The sequence below is a fragment of the Neophocaena asiaeorientalis genome, unplaced genomic scaffold, assembly GCF_003031525.2.
Source record: "Neophocaena asiaeorientalis asiaeorientalis breed wild unplaced genomic scaffold, Neophocaena_asiaeorientalis_V1.1 scaffold123, whole genome shotgun sequence".
NCBI lineage: Eukaryota > Metazoa > Chordata > Mammalia > Artiodactyla > Phocoenidae > Neophocaena > Neophocaena asiaeorientalis.
Genome location: NW_020173666.1, coordinates 14,209,940 through 14,235,610, shown reverse-complemented (window position 1 = coordinate 14,235,610; position 25,671 = coordinate 14,209,940). Strand labels below are relative to the sequence as shown.

At 44.8% G+C, this 25,671-nt stretch overlaps 1 protein-coding gene and 1 pseudogene across 1 annotated transcript in view; both read left to right on the top strand.

Moving 5' to 3' along the window:
* The window catches only part of PRKN (parkin RBR E3 ubiquitin protein ligase), a 1,231,166-nt gene extending 1,227,378 nt beyond the window's left edge, over positions 1-3,788 (top strand). The window contains exon 12 of the mRNA XM_024747998.1: positions 1,180-3,788. Coding sequence (XP_024603766.1) covers positions 1,180-1,292 — 113 coding nt within the window. The 3' untranslated portion in view covers positions 1,293-3,788. The remainder of the gene's footprint in view (positions 1-1,179) is intronic.
* Positions 3,789-16,929: 13,141 nt separating this feature from the next.
* On the top strand, positions 16,930-17,026 carry LOC112401675 (uncharacterized; annotated as a pseudogene).
* Positions 17,027-25,671: the final 8,645 nt, after the last annotated feature.

Genomic DNA, 25,671 nt, shown 5'->3' with positions numbered 1-25,671 from the left:
CCCAAAAAAAAAAAAAAAAAAAAAAAAATGAGACAGCACTGAAGCAATTATTCGGAAAATTTGGCAAGAAAAAATGGCTTAACAAGAAAATTGATAAAATTGAACAATGGAGCACATTCGGTACTACATGGAATTCAAGGAAAGACATTGCTTTTGATGGGTTATCTGGGAAAGTCACTCACAAACATTTCTCTACATATAACTTCATACAAATAACTTTCTCTTGACTTCGCGGCAGACTTGGTGTCTGATGCCCAGAAGCAAGTAGGGAACGTATTTAACAAATGGGGGAGGTGGGGAATCCCAAAATAAGGGACTTTTCATCTCATACTGGAAAGAAAGAACATTGGAATCACCCACATCTTGGTTAAACCTCCAGCTTCACACTTAAAAGCCTTGAGACCTTGAGAAAATTCTGCAACCAGTTAACACCCTCATCTCACAAGGTGCTGTTGAGGAATAAATGACATAACAGATGTAGAGCACCTAGTAGTATTCTTTAGTTTCTCGCTATCCTCATCTTAAATAAAATTTTGAATAGCATGAAGTAACCTATTCACTATTAAATGCTTTTGGAACAGCTGTCCCAACTCCTGTCTTATGAATTTTTTCAAGCCAAGTAATACTGAAGAAATGATAAAAATTACTCATAGTATATATTGACGTTATTATGTGTTAAATTGTTAAATATATTATTGTATACTTAAAATATTAAATTTACTGTATATTTAAATAAGGAATCGACCCCGTCTGTGAAACACATAGCGTTTGTCTTTAAATCCCATCTTAAGAGAAGTCAGTAAACTCAGATTTACAAGTAAAATTTGCCCTTGATGGACGTGTCATGCTTCGATCTCACTCATTTCTTTTTTTTTTTTTGAATTTTTATCGGAGTATAGTTGATTTACAATGTTGTGTTAGTTTCAGGTGTACAGCAAAGTGAATCAGATATATATCTCCATTCTTTTTCAGATCTTTTTCCCGTATAGGTTATTCTCTCATTTCTTAACGAATGTCAGAACTTTAGAACTTCCCAGTGGCCTTTCTGGTTTGTTTTCCTCAGTTCAGATTCTGCTCTTGGATTGCTTGCAATAATTCTGTTAGGAAGCATTTCTGGAACAGAAGGTTGGTGCGGGAGTGTTTCCCGGGTGCTTATTTGTGGCCTCTGTCTGCCCACAGGAGGGTGCATGCACATGAAGTGCCCGCAGCCCCAGTGCCAGCTCGAGTGGTGCTGGAACTGCGGCTTGGAGTGGAACCGCGCCTGCATGGGGGACCACTGGTTCGACGTGTAGCTGGAGCAGTGGCCACGCAGGCGCACTCAGCCGCCATCCCGCTGGGAAATATACAGAGTGTCCTAGTGTCATCTGCTACTTCTCCTTTCTCTAAACGCACACACACACACACACTCTTCAAGTTCTTTCCAAAATCACAAAAACAGTTATAAGAGAAGCTCCCAGGATCCCTTTCATTGTGCCCCTGAGAAACAGCCAAGCTAATGGTGAGACAATCAGGAAGTATTCGCAGGCCTCGGCAATACACGGACACCAGGGCACAGATGGCAGTGCAATTCACCTTTTGTATGGGTTGTCATTCTTGAATGAATTCAAGTCAGGCTGGAAAAATACACAGAGATTTCTCAGGTTCAATTACCTGCCTTTTACCATCAGCAAACAATGGGAAGAAGCCTTTCGTGAGGTGGGAAATAGCTTTGAGGAACTATTGTCAGTGGTTCTCTCTAAGACTGACTGCAATGGATTCTGAGAACGACATTCACAGCTTAAAAAGCGATGCCTTTATTTAAATTTTCAGAAAGCATCTATTCCCAAAGAACACAGGCAATAGTCAAAACCATGTGTTTATCCCCAAGAATTCTATTTTTATGTATTGCATTAATGAAATATCAACTCTGCACGAATCAGCTTGTCAACTAACTGAGAAATTATGAAACTTAATCTGAACATTGAATGTTCAAATGTATAGGGAAGAAATCAAAACTTAGTGTACGTTCACTTCATTTAATTATATGCAACATTAGAAAGAAACTGTTTTTCTGAAAATATTACACAATCGAGAATTTGATTTTAAACATTCATTTTCAGCTTGGAGAATAAGCTCATACATCTGGCTTCACAGTCAATGTAATGAATAAGGTGCCTCTAGAGGGGACACTTTTAGAAATGATTTCATAATGATTCTCAGTGTTAACAAACATGCAGGTTATTAAAGCAGAATCTGTAAAGAAGGAGCGTTTCCAGATCATCAAAATGAAATTCTATGCACTTTCTGTCCACCTGGACCATGTTAACTATATTTTTTTGTATCAAAATATTTTACACCAAAATATTTTATTCTGGACCCCTTTCAGATCTGATTCAGATTAAAGTTGTCAAAGCAACAGAGTGCAAAGGGAAACTGCAACAACAACAAAAATGTGCCTAAAGGGATAAAGGGGGTCATTGGGGACGAATCGCGGTGATACGGAACCAAAATGCATTATAAGTGCAATTAACATGGCTCAGGACAGCCCACTGGGGGCTCTGCCGCCCCAAGGGGTTATTCAGAGTTCTTTCTCTAGGATGTAAACTCACACGAGAATATTTCCTCACATTAACATGGCTTGAATTGGATTGGTTATCAAGTTTTCATCCTTTTTTTATTTTTGAGGCATTCACGATACATCAAAAAGAGATGTGTTTACACTGAATGCAGCAAACCCCATCCTCCACAGCACAGCGTGTGATGGAAAAGTCAAACCACTGTCTTTGTTCTCGTCCGCCTTCTCAGGAAGATCGTGGCCATCACTGAGGGTGTAATGACTCTCACTAGAGCACAGGGTTTCTTTTGGATTTAGAGACCCTGGAAATTATGAAATCTATAGCAGGCCTTGTCTTTGTAGATGTAGCACCAGAAATCCTTGCTGGTGGGAGAGGGGGAAGGACCCCAGCAGACTCCCCCAGGACATCTGTCCCTCTGTCCCTAACCATCCATCCAGGGACAGTCCCCCCTCTCCGTCTTCCTCAGAGGTCCTGCAGCTGGGAAATGATAGGGGGGAGGCAGCCTCGTCAGTGGGAACGGCCTCACATGGCTTCACTCTGTCGGAAAATCCGACCTCCCCAGCATGGCCCAGAGGCTGCCACCTCCTGTCAGGGAGCCTATGGACGGTACAGAGATAGCGGAGAGCCAGTCTCCCAAGTAAGAAAGAGGCAGGTCACCAGGCTGGAGCCCCACATCCCCATGACTGGCATCAGGGCTCAGCCTGGAACGCACGCGGGGCCTGCCTGCGAGTTACCGACAGTCCCAGCAGGTAGCAGCTCCGTACGCGGAGCCGGCAGGACAGTCAGGTGGTTCCCTCTGTAGGGGGGCACCCAGCATCTTATACCCGCCACAGCTTTGCGGTTTAATGACTTTGCTGTTACTGCCCCCTCCCGATCTGCATGGTTTGTTGGGTGCGCCAGGCAGACAAGGTTTGCTCCCACTCATGCAGGCAGTGGACGTCCTAGGTCCCTGCTACTTCCCTGGTGGTACCTTCTTTTTTTTTTTCAGAATAGAATACTGATTCTTAAAACAAGTTAAAGAACAAGCAGCCACTGTAAACGAGTGTGAACCACAAACCACTATAAATGAACATGTCTGAGCATTGAACGGTGCAACAAACTGTGAATCTAGCAAAAGAACAGAAATAAAGTCTTTGCAGAAGAATCTTTATTTTTCTCTGAACTGTGTAAAGAAATACTTGGCAACTATGTCTAAGGTTGTACTCAAATTGTCAATAAAAGTATCCAAAGAGTTTCTGAGTCCATCTTTGAAGACATGTTATCAATAAATGCTGAAGGCGTGGGAGGGAAGCCCAGGACGTGCCACTCGTGGCCCGAAAGGGTTACCTGGTGAGGCCATGGCCATCGTGTCTCTATTCTGAGCTCCAGATGAACCCCGGCTGTTTTAAAACTAGGTAGTTTCTCCAGTGCTATCAAAATTTAAAAGGGCTCTACAAGGGGGAGGTGGGGAGGGGAGGGAAGGATTGGGAGTTTGGGGTCAGCAGATGCAAACTAGTATATACAGGATGGATAAACAACAAGGTCCTACTGTAGAGCACAGGGAACTATATTCAATACCCTGTGATAAACCATAATGAAAAAGAATATATATGTATAACTGAGTCAATTTGCTGTACAGCAGAAATTAACACAACCATTGTAAATCAACTATATTTCAATAAAATTTTTAAAAAATTTTGACAGGGCTCTGAAAAGCAAACCATCACTTAAAAATCTAACAGTTACTTTCCTGCCCTCTCAGCAAACTTTTCTAATAACTGTTTAAAACAGAAGTTTGTGTTGGGAAAGACCACGGGACTTTCTGTCATGTCACTTCAGAAACGTTGGGTGACTTTGCATTGCTCTCAGGGTGGGTGTGTTGACTCTGCGCTTCTTTGGCTCTGTGTTGGTGGCTGTGCATTGTTCACTTTACAAGGAGTCCGTGTCTCAGTGATGTGGATGGAACATTCTTGGAGAGCTCCTCTACATATCTGGGGCAAGCAGCACACCCCGAGGGCCCCTTGGTGCCAAACATCACAGGAAATGCTCTGAGGAAACACCACGTTTCTAGAAACGAAGACAGAGAAAGCAGTTGAGTGAGCGACTCCACTGCCCCCTGGGTGTGAACCCTGGGGACAGTAACAGCAGCCACCTCGTGGGGCTGGTATGAGGACTACATGGATTGATTCACATAAAGCCCTTAAGACAGTGCCTTGCACCCGGGAGACATTCAGTAAGTGTTCCTTATTATTAATAGATGAACTAGTCAGTGGAGACCCCCGAACAAACTAACAAAAAGCACAGAATGAATGCAAACTAATTGCAGGTGCCGGGAAGGTGTGTGTGTCCCTTCACAGGGTTAGTGATTTCGTGGAAGAGGCGGGTGACGGACTCGCGGTGGATTTCAGTGTGTTGGATCAGCTTCTCCACGGTCCCAGAAATTCTCCTGCAAAGGCAAGTTGCCAGCTGTGTTTGAAAGGCTTGAAGGGACAAGATCCAGCTGTTATGCCGGATCTCCAGGGGGACAGTAAAGAGCTGACACTGTGAGTAGAGACGAGTAAGTGCAGGTGTGGCTACTGACTCAAAAGGAACAACCGGGAACGGGGTGCACGCATCCCACCCCCCGTTACCCTCCCCAGGCCACTTCTGACACCACGGAGAGTATCTATGTCAGTTTTGAAAAGAAAACCCTATTTCAAAACAACACTGGGCCTGTCTTCAGATTACCCACTGTGAATAAACTGTCCAACCACAAATATTTCAGAACTTTCACTGCAGTTTGAATAATCATGCAAAACAAGGCAGGGAGTATTTTCTGGGAAGATCCATTTGGCGCTCACGTTGGTGACACTGTCTCAGTGGGACCTCGGCGTTCCCTGATCTCACCTTCTGATACGTAGGCCGAGAGAATCAACTTTGTCACTGTGTCGAGAGGTGTCCGGACCCAAGAAGATGGACTCACACTAATCTAGCTCATAAGAGAATGAGGTATGGAAGCTACAGGGTCAGTTTACAAGTTATATTTGCAAGGAGAAGCACACCTCCTGATTTCTCCTGAGATTTTCCATCTGCCCGGAATCTTTTCTTTACAGCCCCATCTTCCCCCTTTGCCTGGCCACCCTTAGGTCTCCGTTTAATCCACTTCTCCAGGAACCCTTCTCCAGCCACCCTAGTCTGCATTAGGGTCCCTTCTTCTGTGTTCCCAACGCTGCGCTACTTCCTGAGCCATAGTTGTCTGGTGTTTTCTCCCAACACCAACAAAGGCCTCCCGACACCACTGGGTCTCCTACGAGTCAATTCCGTCCGACGCTACCTACCCGGAGTACGTGTCAGAATCCCCAGGTTGAGGGCTCAGCCCCTCAAGACCACCCCCGACTCAGACACCAGTCACAGGTCCCAGGTTGCCACCTATACTTCTGACCGACGGGCTATAAATCGGGGATTTCTATGACCCAACCCCTCAAGTTCAATATTACCCTGGAATGGCTCACAGAACTCAGGAAAGTGCTTTATTCACTGTTACCAGTTTGTTATAAAGAGTTCAAATTCAAGAACAGCCAATGAAGAGCTGCATGGGGCAGGCATGGGATGGGGAGGGGTGTGCCGAGCATCCATGCCCTCTGCGGGTGCCTCACCCTCCCCGTACCTCAACGTGTTCGCCAGCTGGGAAGCTGTCTGAACGCAATTGCTTAGGGTTTTTTAATGGAAGTTGCCTTAAGTAGACGCGATTGGTTAGATCGTTGGCCGTTAGTAATTCACCTAACCTCCTGCCCCTCCCCCTCTCCCTTCCTTCCATGTCAGGGCTTAGGGCTAAAATTTCCAGCCCTCTAATTGTGCCTTGGTTTTCCTGGCAGGCAGCCCCCATCCTGAAGCTACCTAGGGTCGGACCACAGTCATCTCATTAGCATACACATCACTCCAGGGATTCTAAAGGTTTTAGGAACCATGGGCCAGGAACCAAATATTTATTTTTTATATTTATTCATATTTATTATAATTCATTCATATTTATATTTCAAAATAGCATTTAACGTGTGAAACTTTAATCACTTATTTACTTATCTCTACCCGCCAGGAGCAGATAAGGAGAACATAACTATAGTACTCGCCTTTGTATCCACAATACCTAGTGCCGGGCCTGCCACATTCCAGGCTCCATAACTAGGGAATTGCGTTTTGGAGTTCTGAGCAAATCTACTTGAAAATCAAACCACAGTGAAAAGCTAACTTGTAGAGCCTAGACTCAGAGCTAAGTGACTCAGCTGCATGACCAGTGTCCCCTGGGCAGACGATCGCTTTCCATTCCAAAGGTACATATGACACAGGACGGAAATCCCTGGTCTCAGATCAGGTATCCTTAGCTGGGAGTCCCTGAGAATTGCACTCAAAGGGTTCTCCCCTTGAACCCTCCTCCCCTCCAGTGCCCGGGTGACCTCACCTGTACATTGGCTGTTCTTGAAAAAACTCTCCAACTGTACTAGCAAAGACAAACTCTGCAGTTTTTCCTTTCTATAGATAATTTGTTTTATCCATGATTCTTGGCTTCTTAATTCCAAACTCAGAGTGACTTCAATGGCATTTTTGTGAGATGCTATTAAGCATCAAATCTCCTCTCAGGATTTTTTTCCCTGGAAAGTGTTCCTTGTGTTTTTATTACAAAGTAATTATTTCATTATCACATTCCAGAAAGTAAAAACGGCAAAAAGGAAAAATTAAAACCACCGTTTAGAAATAATTATCTCGCATCTTATTTCTACTTAAAAACATAAGATGAGCATCTTCCCATGTCAGTAGATTTCTAAAATGACAACTTTTCAGGACTTCATTATGTATGCTAATTAAGTTAGTAAGTATTTCTTTGAAATTTCCCAGTCTAATTCAAAAGTGTTTTTCATGTAGTCATTAAACAGTTTGGGTATGAAAACTGCAGCATGAAAAAATGTTTATAATGTAATGGGGAGTAAAAAGGAGCTTACCAAAATGGTACGTATGCTGTAATTGCAATTATTTTTTAAAAATTAAGTCTAAGAAAAAGTGATTGAAGAACCTATATTAAAATGCATTTTGCTATGGTGACAAAATTATACGTGAACTTTCACTTGTCTCTACTTTGCACGTTTCTTGGCAGTGTGAAAATATCACTTTACAATGAAAAACAGTTTTTAATCTCCCGTGACAGTTTAAGCTGCCCGGATTGCATGCCGCCAAGAAATGAAGATTTTCCAATCAATAATTCAGTCCTCGCATTACCTGAACTTTACACAAATGATAACGAACCATTTAAAAACACTCTACTGCTTCTTTCAAAGGAGTTTTGCCAAATGGATTTGGACAGGGTGGAGTGGGAGAAAAATGAGTTGGGTGGAAGCTCTGGGAAGACGGGACTCAGTCTCCAGCCCCCCATGAATACGACCCTTCTGAGTTTCTCATGAGCATCTTCTCTGCCTCTTGTGGGGATGACCAACCTTCCCACGGAGCCCAGGACTGAGGGGGCTGCTGCACGCGGACTGTCAGTTCAGAAACTGAGGCCATCCTGGGCGAAGAACGATGAGTTGGGCTCCCTGCCGTGGGCCACACTTTGGGGAGCCTGGCCCCAGAAGCGGGCCTCCAGCAGGCTACTGTCGCCGCCTGACACCCCTACCCCCACCTGAAATTTCTCCTGAGCCTCCCTCAAGCCGAACCGACCGATACTGATGCCTCCCAAGGAGTTTGTCCCACTAAGAAGAGGCTGGGCTAATACTATAGGAAGCCCTTGACTCTCACCAGGGCCCCATCACGTGGTATTTGAAAATCTTTGAATTCTGAAATACCTCTCTGCAGTAGCAGCTGGCTTTATTTTCAGGGCCATTTGTCATGGAGACATTCCAATTTCATGATCTCACACGAGCTCTGTGCATCAACCATGGTTGAGTCACCACTGTCTCCAGCCTGCTTCCCTGAAATATGGTTGATTTACAACGTTGTGTTAGCTTCAGGTGTACAGAAAAGTGAATTAGTTATATACACACACACACACACACGTTCTTTTTCAGATTCTTTTCCACTATAGGTTATTACAAAATATTGAGTTTAGTTCCCTGCGTTATATGGTAAGTCCTTGTTGTTTGTCTATTTTATATATAGTAGTGTGTAGCTATCAATCCCAAACTCCTAATTTATCCCCCCGACCCCTTTGGTAAGTATAAGTTTGTTTTCTATGTCTTCAACAAACAATTACTGAGCACTAAATATGATGGGTGTCAGGGCTACAGAAATAAAGACAAATTTCCTCTGCTCAAGACTGACAGGGAATTCCCTGGGGGTTCGTGGTTAGGAGTCCGTGCTGTCACTGCCGAGGGCCCGGGTTCAATCCCTGGTCAGGGAACTAAGATCCGAAACAAACTGCGGTGTGGCCAAAAAGAACCCAAAAGACTCTGACAAGCCACCAGAGGAGACAGATATGCAACCGCAACGCAGTTTGGTCAGCACCCTAACAGAAGCTGTGCTAGGTCCAGGCTTGGCGAGGGGAAGGATGAGGGGAAACTTCCCAGGGGCAGGTTGAAAAGGATGAGTGAGAGCGGGTGGACGGCCAGCGTTAGGACCGGAGGCTGTGAGCCGGCGGCCACAGAGAGCACAGGGACCTTCCTGCGTGGGTCCTGAATTGGGAGAAATTAAGGGAAATGAGGCCGGAGAAGCAGATCCAGACGTGGCCCTGCTAGAAAGCCTCAACTCCATGTCATGCATGAAGGGAAAACTTTGAGGGCATTTGAGAAGGAAGGTCCACTATCAAATCTGCATTTATGAAAGATCATTCTGTGAGGAACGGCTGAAAGGGAGTGAGACTGGAGAAAGGGGGTCATTTCAAAGGCTTTCCGCAGAGTGGACGCGAGGGGAGCTGAGGGCCGGAGTGAAGGCAACGCGCTGACCAGGACAAGAAAGACTTCAGTACATACGTACTTAGGCCCTGAAGTCTCCGCTTCAGTGGACCCAGGAGCAGAAATACGACATGAGTGACAAACCAATGAAATCTAAATCAAGTCTGTAGTTCACTTCGTAGTATTGTACCAAATGTTCATGCCTCCGTTGGGATAATTGTGTGTGGTTATGTAAGCTGCTAAAATTAGGGAAAGCTGGGCAAATATAAAGGGATGCTCTCTACATCTTTGCCACTTTTCTGTAAACCTAAAATTATTCCCCCCCAAAAAAGTATGGGATTTGGTAATCAGTTAAATGTGACAAGTGAGACAGAGAGAGCTCTCGGGTAAACCCAAGGTTGTCCTGAGTGGCTGTGAGTCTGGTGTCCCTTCAGCCAGGAGACAGGACACAGAATCAGGGCCACGTCTGCATGTGGCCTTGGTGGCAGCAAAGGCGTGGATCTTGTGCACCTTTCTGCCTCTGGCACGCTGTGGAAAGGCCAGTCCAATCTCAGGAGAGACCTCCTAGACCTGTTTCGTGTGGCTCTCTGTGCTACTGAGAAGTCATTTTTAATAAATAGACTCTTCAAAATAATAATTTTAGATGACACCTTAAGATGGTAAAGAAATGACTAAGAGAGGCCATGTCATGTTAACCTGTCTGTAAAAGATGAGATATGCATCTCTAATTGTTACACAGTATTTTAGATTAAACTTTCTCCTTCCAAATAAGTGATCTGAGCAGAAGCGAAAATGTGATTGAAGTGATAAGGGAGGCGCCGTGGCTGAAGGCCAGGCGGTGAGCTTTGGTTCCCATCGGGTCAATTCAGAGGAAAGAGTAAGAAAAAGCAAACAAGGAGCCCCCAGGGAGTCATGTTCACAGCACATAAGGAAGAAAGGTAGGAGGTCGGGCAGGGGCGATCGGAAGACGTATGAGAGCTTCTCACCTGGTTTTTCAAGCAAAGTCAACCCAGATTGTCCAACATGGAAAAATATGCCAGAAAATACGGTCTTGACCTCTCCGCGGTGATTGTAATTCCTCAACATTAGAGGCAACTTTGGGAACTGATATATCTTCTGAAGGAGTATTTATATGTAAGTTTAGCAGTCCATTCAGTTTCACTGCATTTTCTTTTTCTTCTGTCAACTTTACATGAAATGAAAGTTGCTACTTAACAAGAAAAGAGCATGTCTAGTATGACTCACTTTTTATACAATGAAATCATATGTATTTGCATTTACATCCACATCTGCTGATCCTTCCATCTGTATGTTTCCCAGAGGTTGATGGCTGGAAAGAGGCTTAAACCAAAAGCAGTGCTGGCATTTGTGGGTAGTGAGATTTGGGGTGATTTTTCTCTTCTTTTTTGTGCTTTTCTATAGTAGTTGAATGTTTTATAACAAGAAGGCATCATATTCATAGAGAAAACAAAAGTTGTTACTTAAAGGGAGAAGCCCACCAGGAATCTAAGACCAGAGACCAGACTAGCTAGTGCATATGTACTGGGGGTTCTTACTGGGGTTCTTGTGGAGAGCGTACTGGGGGTTCTTACTGGGGTTCTTGTGCCCCACGTGGGCATCACACATCCGTGCTGTGATGCCCATGTGGGGAGACCCTAACGGTACAGAGGTCGACCGTGTTCAAGGTTCTGTTAAAATTGAACCTCCATCTGTTGGCTTGAATGTGTCCAAATTGGTCTGATTTGTGAGTTAACCGTGACCCAGACAGAGGTGTGGAGGGTCTCCGTGCAGACCAGATAATGGCAACGAGGGTTTCCTGGCCTCTGCTTTGACTGGACAATTCTATGTAGACTTTCAGGCCACAAAACCTCCTCCAATTGCTGAATTTCCTTTCCAGGCTGCCTTGCTACATCTCTGCATTAATACTCACTAGTTGTACTTATCATGTGTGCATGAGCCAAGCTATCTGCCTGTGGTCCAGAGAACTGAATCCCTGCGTACATATTGCAACTTAGATGTGAGCATTTTAAATCAAGAACTATAAAGACCATTTTAACAATGTATTAAGAGAACTGCCCACTACAACGAAGCAAGTTTTAATCCCATTAATTTAACGATAAATTAATATTGAGAAATCTATAAGTTTAGCGTTTCACACTATAGCAAACTTCATAACATAAAATAATCTCCTTTGACGGCAAAAGACATTTGATAAATGTTCATTATTAATGAACAGCACTTAACTAGAAATGGAAGGATGCTTTCTAAACTTGATAGAGAACATGACTCATGGGTGGGACGTACAGGCATATGCTCGTGAAGATTAATCCTTATAAAAAGAAGAAACATTTCAGTGACAACTATTGGTTATTCACCCAGCATCTACGCTCCCTCTTTTTCCCAAGAGACCTTGATTTTGTTAGGTTATCCACTCCCCCTTTCCGCCACTGCCTCGGGGGAAGGTGACCAACCACGCCCCAGAGAAATAAAAACATTTTCAAATGTTTACGAGACAAAACCTCGCACAGGAATGTTCAGAGCAGCTTTATCCGTAAGAGCAAAAGGAAGGAACTTTTGCTCTCACGTCCATCAGCTGTTGAATAGATAAACTAAAATGTGGTCTGTCCACAGAATGGAAGGTTATTTGTTCATAAAAAGGAATGAAATACTGTGACATATTACAACATGGATGAAGCTTGAGAACATCACGCCAAAGGAAATAAGTCAGACACAAAAGACCACATATTGTGTGATTCCTTGTATATGAAACGTCCAGAAGGGGCAAATCCACAGAGATGGAAAACAGAGCTGGGGAGGGGGAGGGAATGGGGAACCATTGCTAACGGGCACAGCGTTCCTTCATGGGGTGATGGAAATGTTGTAAAGTTGATTTGGGTGACGGATGCCGTAACTCTATGAATATACTAAAGCCGTTGAATCATACACCTGAATGGGTGAATTACATGATATGTGAATTATATCTCAATAAAGCTGTTACCAAAAAAGAATAAATGGAGGATGGAGAAGTAGACAGAGCAAATATGACCTTGTTCTCTTGAGGAACTTGGTGGCAGGGGGACAGATAAGGGTCAAGGTGAGGTGTTCGTTTTAAGATGGGATTGTGACCTCAGGTGTTTGTTTTAAGATGGGATTGTGACCTCAGGAGCCAGCACATAGGGAGAAGTGGAAAATAGAGAGTTATGAGTGAAGGTTCTAGAAGAGAGAAGACACGATTCACACAGGACTCCTAGAGCAAGAAGGCTGGCCAGGAGGCCTCTAACGCCTGTCCTTTGTGCTGTTCATAGAGCCTCCTTCTAAGAAAAGCAGTGTAGTGCCCAAGCCAGGGCAGACCCAGGCAGAGACCGTGCCCGAGCTACGCCTGCCCAAGGGACAGTCCACGTGAGCAGGTGACCCGCGGATACCCTGGGAGAGACCCCAGGGAAGCCGGAGAGCAGAGAGGCTGCTGGATGCTGATATATCGTTTAATGTTCTATAGTTTGGGAAGCGGGCAGCTCCTCTCCCCCTCCCCCAACCTTCCTCCACACCCAGGAGGGAGGAAGGAAAGCACAGAAGGGCTTTGGACCCGGGTTTGGTTCAGTTTCACAGAACAGTCATGGTGGGTAGTAAACACTAAACAGCTCTTCACACAAGGAAGAACAATTAGCAGATGGATTAATTGCATTTTATATCCATTTCTGGTCTCAGGGATAAGTATTCGAATGCGATCTTTTCCTTTTAATCAAACACATAGAAATTTCAAGTGAGCCTTGGTTTCCTGCTATAAATTAAAGCAATTTTCACCTTTTCAGTGTTCAACCGTTACCTTTAAAAATATTTCCTGATTTAACAATACAAATTCAAAAGAAATAGAAATCTTACGTCTCCTAACTTTCTCCGCTAAGCCGTTGGTGTTCAGGGTAAAAACCGGGGACACCCACATGGCTGAAGTGAGAACAACATGTCTTTACCCATGAGGAACTCGAAAAATATAGTTTGGCTTTAATTAACTGTGATTGAGAAGAAAACACACGATCTAGATATATCATTTAATGTTCTATAGTTTGGGTGTCTGGAGTTCTTTAATAAGGCAACACGGTTACTCTGCCTACACATGTGCAAATGAACGGAGGGATGCAAAGAGCAAAAATTCTTCCCCAAGTGCAGGAAAAAAACACTTGATTCGGGACTTTAAGATCAAGTGTTTAAAGCTACCTTTAATGAGTTGGAAAAACAATGAGTTCATAAACAATTGAGTTAATAAGTTATTTCTAGTCCAACAACCTTACTTATTTAAACTCCCTGGAAGAAAGAAGGGGTTCCTACCAGAGACTGGTGGCAGAAATGTTTGGAGAGAGGAGAGATTAGCAGAGAAGAAACAAACCAGAAGGGCCTCCAGGGTGTCCAGGGTGACGTTAGGTGCCTAAAGAAAGGAGGTGAGGGGATGGAGAGAAGGCAAAGAGGGGGCCACTGGAAACAGAGCAGCCATTTCCGCACCCGCAAAGTCCGGGTTCCTGTGTCTAAGTGTCCAATTTAATCCTCACATCTATCATATACATACCACTTTTTTTTTAAAGGCTTTTTAAAATTAACTTTTATTGGAGTACAGTAGCTTTTATTAAATATTTTTTTAATATTTATTTATTTAGTTTTGGCAGCGTCGGGTCTTAGTTGAGGGACACAGGCTCTTCATTGCGGAGCGCGGGCTTCTCTCTAGTTGTGGCTTGTGGGCTCCAGAGCGCACGGGCTCAGTAGTTGTGGCGCGAGGGCTTAGTTGCCCCGCGGCCTGTGGGATCTTAGTTCCCCGACCAGGGATCGAACCTGTGTCCCCTGCATTGGCAGGCGGATTCTTAACCACTGCGCCACCAGGGAAGTCCCTACATACCACTTTTATTACTCCCGCTTTATAGAAGAGGAGAAACGATCACAGAAATAAGTAATTTACCCCAGGCCATCCTATGTGGAAGCCATTTGGGGCGGGGGAAGGCAGACCTTGGTAACCAAACAGACATGAGTGACAAGGATGACCCCTGGGTGAAAGGTACAGACATCACTGACAGAGTCCATACAGATGAGGAAGCCAAAACAGCACCTCAGCCACCAGAGAATATGAACCACACCCCTCCAGTGAATCCAGGCCCGTCTCCTTCTAACACTCCCACACGCTATAGGCTCCAGGCAAGCAGTCCCCGCCAAAACTCAGCCAGGCTTTTTTCTTCCCCGTCTCTGAAATGCCCCAGCACGTCACACCTCTCTTGTGTGTGTGTGTCTTGTGATGTGACTCACCACCTCCCACACTAGGTTGTGAGCACATCGAAGACAAGAGCTTAGAGTCAACAATCCTAACTACCACCCGCCTCCCCCACGGCCTAGAACCTTCCCTGGTACACAACAGGCGCTTACTGTCTCATGAATGAGCGAGTGCATGCATCAATTGGATTCAGTGCTCTTATCTGCCTGCTGTATATCTACACGATGTAGTAAAAATGAATGGGAAGTTACGTTTTGAAAAAAAAATTGTAATGGAGAGCAAACCGTTTCTATGATTGAAGTGTCAATCCCATTTAAATAAAAAAGTTCTTTCCTATGATTCATTGAGCCTTCTTCCTAGTTGCAATCTGAGAACTCTGTACCCGCATCGGAGTGGGGTGGGGGGCAGCGATGGAGGAGGGGGAAAGGGGCTCACGCCCCAGGTGGGCCAGTCCCCTGCTGTGAAGCCGGACCACAGGCCCTCAGCCAAGTCCCAGTGAGGTTGGGGCGGAGGGAAGGGGAGAAAATGAGACACATACATGCTGTGTTCAGCACACTGTCTGCCCGCAGTAAGTGCCAAACAAATGGTTCCTGTTTGTACCAGCAGCAGTTGCGACTGGTCTTTCCCAACTCTTAATTTAGGCAGGTCAGTTACCTCCTTCGTGGTTTTTCCTCTGTAAAATGCAGACAGTGATCCACTGTCACATCTTCCTCACTGTATTATGAAAATACAGCTAGACTTCATGAATATTCAAGACAGTTGCGAAAAGAAGTGCGTTCCATGGTCTGAAAACAAATGAAAAGCACGGCAGCCCCGGATCGGTAATTTCTGGAATCACGAGATCACAGGGAGAAAAGCTCCGCTGCCCGTTCTGCTCCTTGGTCACCACGCATGGATCTGTTCACAAGGCGGAGGCCACCACCTCTGCAGATTTATCCTGGAGACATCTCCGGTGCCTGCCCAGCCGGTGCTTCACGTGGGACAAGCGGACTCCGCTGAGATTGGATGAACTGGCTCACAGGCCAGACAGGAGCAGCTCCCTAAAGCCACTTCCCAGCTCGCAAGTTGACTATGTTTAAATATTCACACAGACTCCTTGTTGGCACAGCGGTCCTGTGAACTGAAACTCCTTTTCTCTTCGCTGACACAGGGTTTCTCAGCCTCAGCGCTGCTGACCTTTGGGGCTGGATAATTCCCAGTTGTGGGGCTGGCCTGAGCATGGCAGGATGCTCAGCAGGGTCCCTGGCCTCTGCCCACCGAGATGCCCGCAGCCCCCGACCCTGTGGTAACAACCCCAAATGTCTCCAGACATTGCCAATGTCCCCGGAGACCAAACCACTCCCCACTGAGGACCACTGGCCCACCGCGTCCCTGCAGTATTGTGTGCTGAGGTGATGTCATTTCACCGACACATCTTCCTTTCAAATTCCCCGTGTGTCCACACAGGAGAGGTTTTTGCCGGGATCCACGGCTACAGACTGTTTTCCTGTCTGGCTGACATCACCTCGTTGACAGCGGTGTGATTCCTGTGCGAAGATGTGCTCTGGAGTGACCATTTTTGGAGAAAGTCCCAGGGTATTCTGGGAGTGAATTTGAACGGCTCTTAGCCGCAGGAGAGATGGCAAATATACACTTAAGGCAATTCAGGAAAAGCTTGCCCCGCACCATCCCATCCACTGCCTGCGGATGAATAGGGGCTGTACTGTCTGGTAACCCGTCAAGAAGCCTCGAATTCACCTAAAACTGAAGCTCGATTTCTCCAAAACAAAACAACCAAATCTGGGTTTCTGCTGTCCCACCCAAGCTTTTCGATTCTCAACCCCGTCACAGCTCATCTGGGAAGTCTCTAATTGCTATTAAGGTTTTCTGCAAACGAGAAGACAGTGTATATTACTTGTGTAATTAAAATGATCCTGTCAGATACTTCAGAATTTTTACAGCAAATCACGATTCCAGGTACAAAATGATGTCTCAGGCACAAAATTCAGCCACGTGACCGTTTTTCTACATTATCTTCCCGGTGCCAACTGAATTGCAGTTTCTGTTATGTAAACGTGCATCACATTTTACATCCTTGGCAAATACCTACAGAATTTAATTTCCTGTTGTCAGTACCCCTTCTTAAAGAGCTGTGTCTCCCATTCCATTTGAAATGTTGATATAAAACCTCAGTTAGCTGGGGTGAGCGAGGGTTCTTCTTTGGACGTAAGTCCAAACTTGGCTCCCAAGCTTCTCCTGGTGGGTCATCAGCAGATGACTAGTACCATGGAGTTCTACCGCGTGTGCTTTTTTTTTTTCTCTTTCGGCCTTTTGGCTAAGATCAAGTGTAGTATCTGTTCTTATCAGTTTAATACCATGTGTGCTTTTAACTGACACCAAATTGACTCTTTACACTTGGCTAAGAAGCATGAAAAGACAGGACAAAAGGATACACAGTGCAGACAGTTACATCTGCCCCTGCGCTCAGAAGGTGTGGGTGTGTAGGAGAGCAGCAGTGAATCTGACCCTTTCTCTTCTGATTTCCGGCCCCCACATGAGTGTGAGTATACTGTATTGTTTTTAAACAGCACAGCCCAAATAACCCCAACCAGCTACTTCAGCTGGCCCTCAGCCTGAGAAACAGTCATTTGTTTTAGCCCTGGAAGAAAAACTGATTTATTGGACTTATTGAGAAGTCCATTGGTCTCCAGAATGGCCATCCCCTTGTAAGGAAACTTTAAGGGTTACATCAGTGACTCAGTCCCCTTTGCCGTATTCTCTGGACTGGAGATTGAACCAGGTGTGAGCAGTGATGCCTCGGTCGCTCCCCTATTTCCAGTTGGACAATGTCACCTTCTAAGGGCCCCTTAGAAGGGGCCCTGCCAGTTTCTTGCTGGACAAATGCACTTTCGCCCCATCCCCCTTCTGACTTGGGCATCTCTGACCTGTTCCTTTTGACTTCTTCTCCCTCTGGAATCCATGAAAGGAGAAATATCCTTTACATGCACTACATTTTGTATTGTCTCTAACGTATCAACTTGTTCAATAGCCAACCACGTGGGTAAAGTTCTCTCCGCCCACCCTCCTCCTCTTATACACCATCTCTCTGTTCCCTTCTCACTTTTCCTTCTTCTTTATTTCCTTAACTCAGCTTTGCTTCAACCCACTGTCTACCTGGCACTTTGCAGGAGCCTCGGATGCAAAGGAGGACACTTTGCAGCCCAGAGCCCAGGAACACAAGCCCAAGGGTAGCAGACAAAGATGCACAAATCCACAGAAGGCCAAGGTCAAAGGTAAACATTCTAGAATTCTCCACCTTGAAAAAGACAATTGCTCGCAACTGAATGAGTGCTGGCATAACATTGGCCACCATATAAACCTTTCAAGGGCATTCACAGACACCAGGTTTGCTATAATTCGGACTTGACATAAAATTAGTACAGCGACATAGCCTTTGCTTTCAAATATGAGGTAGGTTTTTCCAGCAGAAGGTATCCTGGGAATTTGCAAGATACAAATAAATGTTAAAAGAAAATCCCTTGATTAGAAATATAAGAAATATCTTTCTGAGAAAAAAAAATTATCTCATTAATAGTATGTTCATACCTGTCACCTACTAGGAGTTAATAAATGTGTCTTGAATGAACGGGTAAACTTACTTGGGTAAATGAGTACATTTTTCCCTGAATTGGAAAATAAATACCTGTGTATCTTAAGTCTTGTCCTGCATTCTAACTGCACAGAGATCACAGAACAAGGAAATGTATCTTCACTTTGAGGAAGGAGGCATTGAGACCTTCCCTGGTTCTTTTGTGCTTTTCTTAAAACGGATAATCTAAACATACCTTCTTTCTTTTTTTAAATAAATTTATTCATTTATTTTTTGGCTGCGTTGGGTCTTCGTTGCTGCACGCGGGCTTTCTCTAGTTGTGGCGAGCGGGGGCTACTCTTCGTTGCGGTGCGTGGGCTTCTCATTGCGGTGGCTTCTCTTGTTGCGGAGCATGGGCTCTAGGCATGCAGGCTTCAGTGGTTGTGGCGTGTGGGCTCAGTAGTTGTGGCTTGCAGGCTCTAGAGCGCAGGCTCAGTAGTTGTGGCGCACAGGCTTAGTTGCTCCGCGGCATGTGGGATCTTCCCAGACCGGGGCTCGAACCTGTGTCTCTTGCGTTGGCAGGCAGATTCTTAACCGCTGCGCCACCAGGGAAGCCCTAAACATACCTTTGTGAATGTATCTCTTCTTTTAAAACAACAGCAACATCTGGTTAGAGGTAGTAGTACTCATAGCAATCATGTATCAAGCACGTGTGTCCCAGCCACTGCGCTAAGAACTTCACAGACACAATCTCATTTGCTTTTCTCTTCCACCCCTCTGAACCGGTTGACTTCATCTGACCCAGGAAGAAAGAGACCCTTGAAGAGACTGATTTGCTCAAGGTCGCCCAGTGGCCTCACCCGCCTCCTTGGAGGCTGAGCTCAGGGTTCTGGACCCCCTCACTGAAAAGCCCTTCCTTCAGGGACAGGGATGCAAAGATTTGTTTCACCTGCATCCTTAACCTCAAAACGAGTGCATCATTCCAGGTGAACAGTTTATGCTGCAGGATTATTTACTCACCCAGTTAACCAAGTTCAGTCAACTGGCTCTAAGCCAGATTTTTAAAAATGTATCAGAATCCAACATTGTGACTCCCCAAATCCCCATAGGTGCACGAAAGCAAATACATGGAAGACATTGGTGAGCAAGTGCAGTGTGACTGAAGACTGAGTTTCAGAAAGACACCAGCTGATGCTGTCAGCAGCTTCCCTTCCCCAGCTTTTATCCAAGCTCCGTGTTGTCCCTTCACAGCGGGGTAACACAGTACTCTTTTCATCCAAGTAGTCGGCGGTTTTATTGGTTGCCTTTTTATTTATCCAAGATTGTGATTGTTCTAACTAATGTTTTATCACTTCCTTGAAGAAATCTATCATTGGGTTTCATAGATAAAGGCGAGTAATGCAGTTTATAAAATAACCAAAATATGTCCCTAAATTCCACTATTTTAACAGTAACCCTGCTGCCAAGACAACAGACGCTAATATTCTTATCCGTGTCTTTTGTATCCTGTAGGAAAGAGTTCACTAGTATAATAAGATAGAACTATTTGGGTATTTCTCTGTGACCCCACCACCACCACTGCTGTTTGGGGTAATATTTGAAGGATGATTGTGTCAGAGGAAATACTGTGAATCTAGACAAAGACAAGCTGTGTAAAGGAAACACGCAGTAAAGAAAATCTATAGTTTACAAACCAAATAGAATTGGAGCACCGGCGCAGAGCTGCCAGGTTGCCTCCCCTGATGTAATGAACAGTGATCTCTTCACATCAAATGTCCTCTGAAAAGAAAGTGGCCCCTGCCTGGACACTAGGCAATTGTCCGGGAGCCAGTTCGTTCCTGGAAGAGACCAGGGGGACTTGGGTCCCTGAATCGTGGACCAAGAGATGCTCCAGATGTGAAACAGTGCAGCTTTCATGACATCACGTGGGCGGTGCTGGGCAGATAGCAAAGAACGGGGAAACGGCGCAGGATGGAAGAGTCCTGGGAGGTGGGGAAGGATTCCGAAACTCATCCTCCACCCTCAAGAGTCAAATTTCAGTCTTTCAAACAAATCAGGAGAGAAGGAAACCAAAATGAAAAAGAGAATTTTCTTCATAACTGTGTGCTTCTGAAGTGCAGTGCCATTCATCTGAAGTCTGTTAGATACAATTAGAACCCAGCTATCCTTGTCTCGAGCATGCTTTAGGATAATTGCTTTGATGCGCCCATAAAACATATTAATAATAACTCACTGCTGAGATTTTATGTAGAACTTGGGATGCCTACAGTCTTAAAAGGATGCCTAGGACATATGGGGGGAAAAGCAAAATGATAAACTGTCCGAATGGAGAGATTGAAGTTCAGCTACCTTAAGTTCCAATGAAAAGTAGGCGTGATCATGAACTCTATCTGCCTACCACCATAGTTAGGATGCCCCTGCCACAGATGCCAGCAAGAGAGGAGACAACCAGGGCTGGGGCACCTGCCGTGTGCACAGCCTCACGCCTGGGACCCGTCCTCTGGTGGAAAGAGCGCTCTTTAAGTAGAGTTTTCTGCTGGGGCTCTTTGATACCAGATATGAGTAGACAACTTCCGTCAAATATGAGGGGAGAAAGTCTGCCTCACTGAATGCTGTGCCCCGTGGCAATGAATGTGCTGTCGGTTTCCGCAAAAGCCTCTTTGTGACAGATCACCTCTGACACCATGAATGCCATCACAGCAGAAGCTGTGCCCTTCTTTGTTGTCGGACGTGAAATCCTACAATGCAGAGCTCCGTCCTCCTCCTGCTTTCTTTTTACAATGCTCGTTTGCATTCCCAGTAGTTGGAAGTGATGGTGGAGCCTGGGTGCTTGTAGGACGTATGAGGGATGCTTAACAGAGATTCTGGCATGTTTCACTTTGAACAGGTTTGCCAAGTTCCGGATGGTGCCTCTAAGCACCAGTAACTTAAATATCACCCAGCTGAGGACAAAAAGCCACGGTTGCAAAATACATAACCTGTTGGGTGTAGGGTTTCTGCCAAGATCAATGAGAAGAGCTTGAAGGTCGTGTGATTCCCACATGGAGTTCATGGACTGTGCTCAGTCAAGCACCTTTTGAAGTCTGAAGACACATCGAGAGAACTTTTCATTCTTCCACCCATCTCTTCATTCATTCAATTAATGTTTACTTAGGGACTTCTGTGTGTGTCATGTTGTGCTAGGTCCTGAGTTGAGTTGGTTAAGCAGGAAGAGATAAAAGTGTATCCGGGGGAAAATTACATAATCTCTGAAAAAAAGATCTACAGAAACATTGCATTAGATCATAACATCGAAGCAATGTTAAATTCCTGAATGTTGTCACTATATTGCAGTTATGTAGGAGAATGCCATTGTTCATAAGAGGTGTATATTCAGGGCTAAAGTATTATGATGTGTACAACTATCAGATAGTTTTGGCAAAAAGTATATATGTGCGTGTGTATACGTACAATGTATCTACAGTGTATATGTATTATGTATGATATATACTATGTGTGTATATGTATCTTCATAGAGAAAGAAACCGTTGCAAAATAGTAACGATTGGTGAATCTAGGGGGTGTTCATTATATTTATCTTTGCACTTTTTCTATGGTTTTTAAATTTTTCACAATAAATATTTAGAGGAAAATTCATCATGTCTAGCTTTAAGGAGCTTACAATCTGGAGATCAATTTTTTTTTTTTCTAATAAAAGGGAAAAGAGGGGAAGATTAGATTTAAAACACAGGGTCACAGGTCACTTGAAGGATGTTGAAACTATTAAGTCAAGGTTGGGAATCTTTGGTGAGGAGGTCTTGGGGGCCCGTGCCAGCCATACCCAGAGACTTAAGCATAAAGAAGGAAGCCCCATGGCAGACGATGTTGGGTCCAGCTGAGCCCCAGCCTTTACCCGGGGGTCCAGCCGGGTTCCCACCCACAGTGGGTGCCCTCAGGGAAGCAAACACTGCAGGGCTCCATGGAGACCTCCAGCACCTGGAGACGGGCCCCTGCTGTAGACGAGTTCCTCAGAGAAGACGACAGCAGTCCAGCGTCTGATCTATCCTATCAGCCCGACCTTCATGCCACAGATGTCTCCAGTCACTGCAGAAACGATGGCTGAACAACACCTGAAAGGGTCTTTAGTACTGAGGAAAGCAAAGAGGATGTTTATGAACATAAATCAGAAAGAAGATGGAACAAACACCTTGGCGTTGTCCTTCTTCAGAAGGACTTTACAGAAGGTGATGGAAAAAGACACAGGGATACAGCGGGCAGCCAGGCCTGACCGGACTCCAGTCCCAGGGGCTCTTCCCCGCTGCTATACAAGGCTCAGCCCCCCTGCGGGGCTAGGAGATGTCTGAGCTTCTTAAAATGTTAATGAAGTCAACACAAGATGGGGAGGAGAGAAGAGTGGCCACGAGGCAGCCTCCTTTCTCCTCTGAGTTTTTCTGAACAGTACCACCACTCATATCTTCCCCACGTCCTTCCTCTCTAATGGGTTATTTACACTCCCGTTCCAACTTCAACAGTGTCTCTGGAATTGGTCGCCACCTTCCCAGGCTCACTGTCACTACCGTGAGGCTTCTAACTGGACCTTCTGGACTCGTGCACCAGCCCCCTTCCCCCCGTATCTCTCCTATCTGATTCTTAGAAAGCAGCCGTTAGGCCTTCTCACAGTGCTAATTCTTGGCTCAGGGAAGTACTGTTTTGTGATTTTAAAACATTTAGGGCAATACACACTACTATATATAAAATAGATAACCGATAAGGACCTGCTGTAGAGCACAGGGAACTCTACTCAATACTCTGTAATGACCTATAAGGGAAAAAAATCTGAAAAAAAAAAAAGATACATATGTATGCATCACTGAATCACTGTGCTATACACCTGAAACTAACACGACGTTGTAAATCAACTATACTTCAAAGTATATACACATATATGTTATATATGTAATGTATATATTCTAAAAATAAAGCACTTAGGGGTTACTCAGTTTGGTTCCCCAACTTACGGCTTACTGTCCAGAGTGAGAGCAGGCAGCGGACATGTACCTCTTCTGTCTCACTATCTTCCTGCTGGAGCTACAGGCAAGAGCCTCTCTCCTACCCTACCCTGTTCTAGAAAACTGCCTGCTCTATTCTATGGAGCCAGATGGGGTGATCAAAGCTCTTGGCAAACACAGCCCAGCGTTCCTAAAGGAAGACAGAGGAAATGGCCCTGATGTCCCAGCAGGGCTCTTGCGTTTAAAGAGAATAAGCCGATGGGAGACACATCTGAGAACAGAACCTGGACAGCCTGCACCAGAGCCAGAGCTCGTTCAGTAAGAGCCCGCTCTCTTCAACTTCCATCCTTCACACCCTTTGTCTGAGTTTATCCCTTTGGTATTTATGCCTTCGGATGTACCTTCACACAAGTACAAAAGGATAGTCTGATTGGCTGGAACAGAATTCTAATACATATGTAATCATAGTAAATGACAAAAATAAAATCAATTATTTTTCCTTTTTTACTCGATTTTTCATACTATGTGCTAGCTTTCTGAAGGCAATGGAACCTTTTTATGATTTAGACTTTTTCCAGCACTTATTTATTTACTATTTACTTACTTGCTTACTTATTTATTTATTTATCTGTGCCGTGTCTTCATTGCAGTGTGTGGGGTCTTCAGCTGTGGCATGTGGGATCTAGTTCCCTGACCAGGGATCAAACCCGGCGGGCCCTCTGCATTGGGAGTGCGGAGTCTTTGCCACTGGACCACCAGGGAAGTCCTATGATTTAGACATTTTCAACACTGAATACCAACAATGGTTTTCCAAAAATGATAAGTGCAAAGCTATTAGGTTATTTCCAAAAGATTTTTAAATTTGTTTATCCTTTTCCTCTCGGACTGTGGATGATGAGCAGATGACCAACATTGCATGACAGGAACAAAAACACAATGAATAACCTATGAGCGTCCTTCCCCCTTGGCTGAGCAGCTCGTAACGGGGGAGCTTGGGTGTTGTTGGCTGAAGCGATTGGATACATGGGTCAAGGACACAAAAGAACAGCCAACTGGAAAAGCAAAGTGAACTGGATTGACCTTAAGGGCAGAGATCTTTTTCTCTCCCGTAACTTCTTATGGGAGAAAAAAAGATCTAGAAAGAGGAGAGCAGAGGAAGGTGGGGTGAGATAGACGAACCCCCATACAAGCTGAAGTCTTGGAGAGTCTGGGGGTTTGGGGTGGGGGAGAGGGAATTAGAAGCAATTCCCATGTGAGCTGTTGAGATTTTGAGAGTAAAGAGAATGGGAAAGAGGACATTAAGAAGAATTTGAGTGTGTTTTGAATGTGCCCCTTTAGAGAGACAACAGTCAAGCCTTAAGTTACTTTGAATTACTGTATTTCTTCTGAATGGGATTTTCTCTAGAGACAGGCCATAAGATGAACAAGGACTGATGATTTTATGCAGATTAAAAGTGCAAGATAAGGGAGATCAGCTCAGTGCTTTGTGACCACCTAGAGGGGTGGGATAGGGAGGGTGGGAGGGAGACGCAAGAGGAAGGGGATATGTGGATATATGTATACATATAGCTGATTCACTTTGTTATACAGCAGAAACTAACACACCACTGTAAAGCAATTATACTCCAATAAAGATGTTTAAATATATATATATATATATAGAAAAAAAGAAAGAAAAAAGTGTAAGATAAGAGTAAAATTAATTTAGGAAAATCGGCTTAGGCCCCCGTGTTCCCCCAGGGAAGCGTCAATGTCTGACTCCCAGAGGGAACTTTGTTCCTGGGTGTGGAAAGAAAGACCAATTCACCAGGAAATGGCCAGTGTGAAAATTCAGATTCAGGGATCCTTGTAAAAGGTATTTTAACGTGGACTAAAAGATCTTTCTAACTTTGCAAACCTCTTCCTAACCCATATGTGACCAGGGCCTAAGAGGTCATTCTGATTTCTTAGTTCATGTTTTCCTTGGTATTTCTTCCTACTGTGATTTCTAAAAATGTATCAACTGATTCTCCACCCCCCTTCCCAGCTTTTTTCTTTTTAAGTAACACCCTTCTTAAGCAACACTTCACCTATACAAGACCTGAGAGAAGGAAATCATAGAGAAGCCAACACAGTCACAGGCACATTCTCTGAAATTCATGTGGGTTAGTCACACTGAGTTGGGCAAGCACTTCTTAGGCCTCAGTTTATGCTGACAAGCTTGGTCATCAGGCTTCCTAAGTAGTCATCTTCAGAAAATAAAAGGTTTTTAAAGGAATAAGAGTGGCCCTTGGTGCTCTGCTCGTGTTCAGGGTTCAAAGGAATAGATGGATGTTGGATAGAAGAGTGGATGGATGGGTGGATACTGGGTGGGGGAGGGCATGGATGTTGAGTGGATGTTGGGTGGGGAAGTAGATGCATTTTGGGTAGACATTGGATGGAGTAGATGGATGTTGGGTGGATGTTGGGTGGGGGAGGGGATGGATGTTGGGTGGATGTT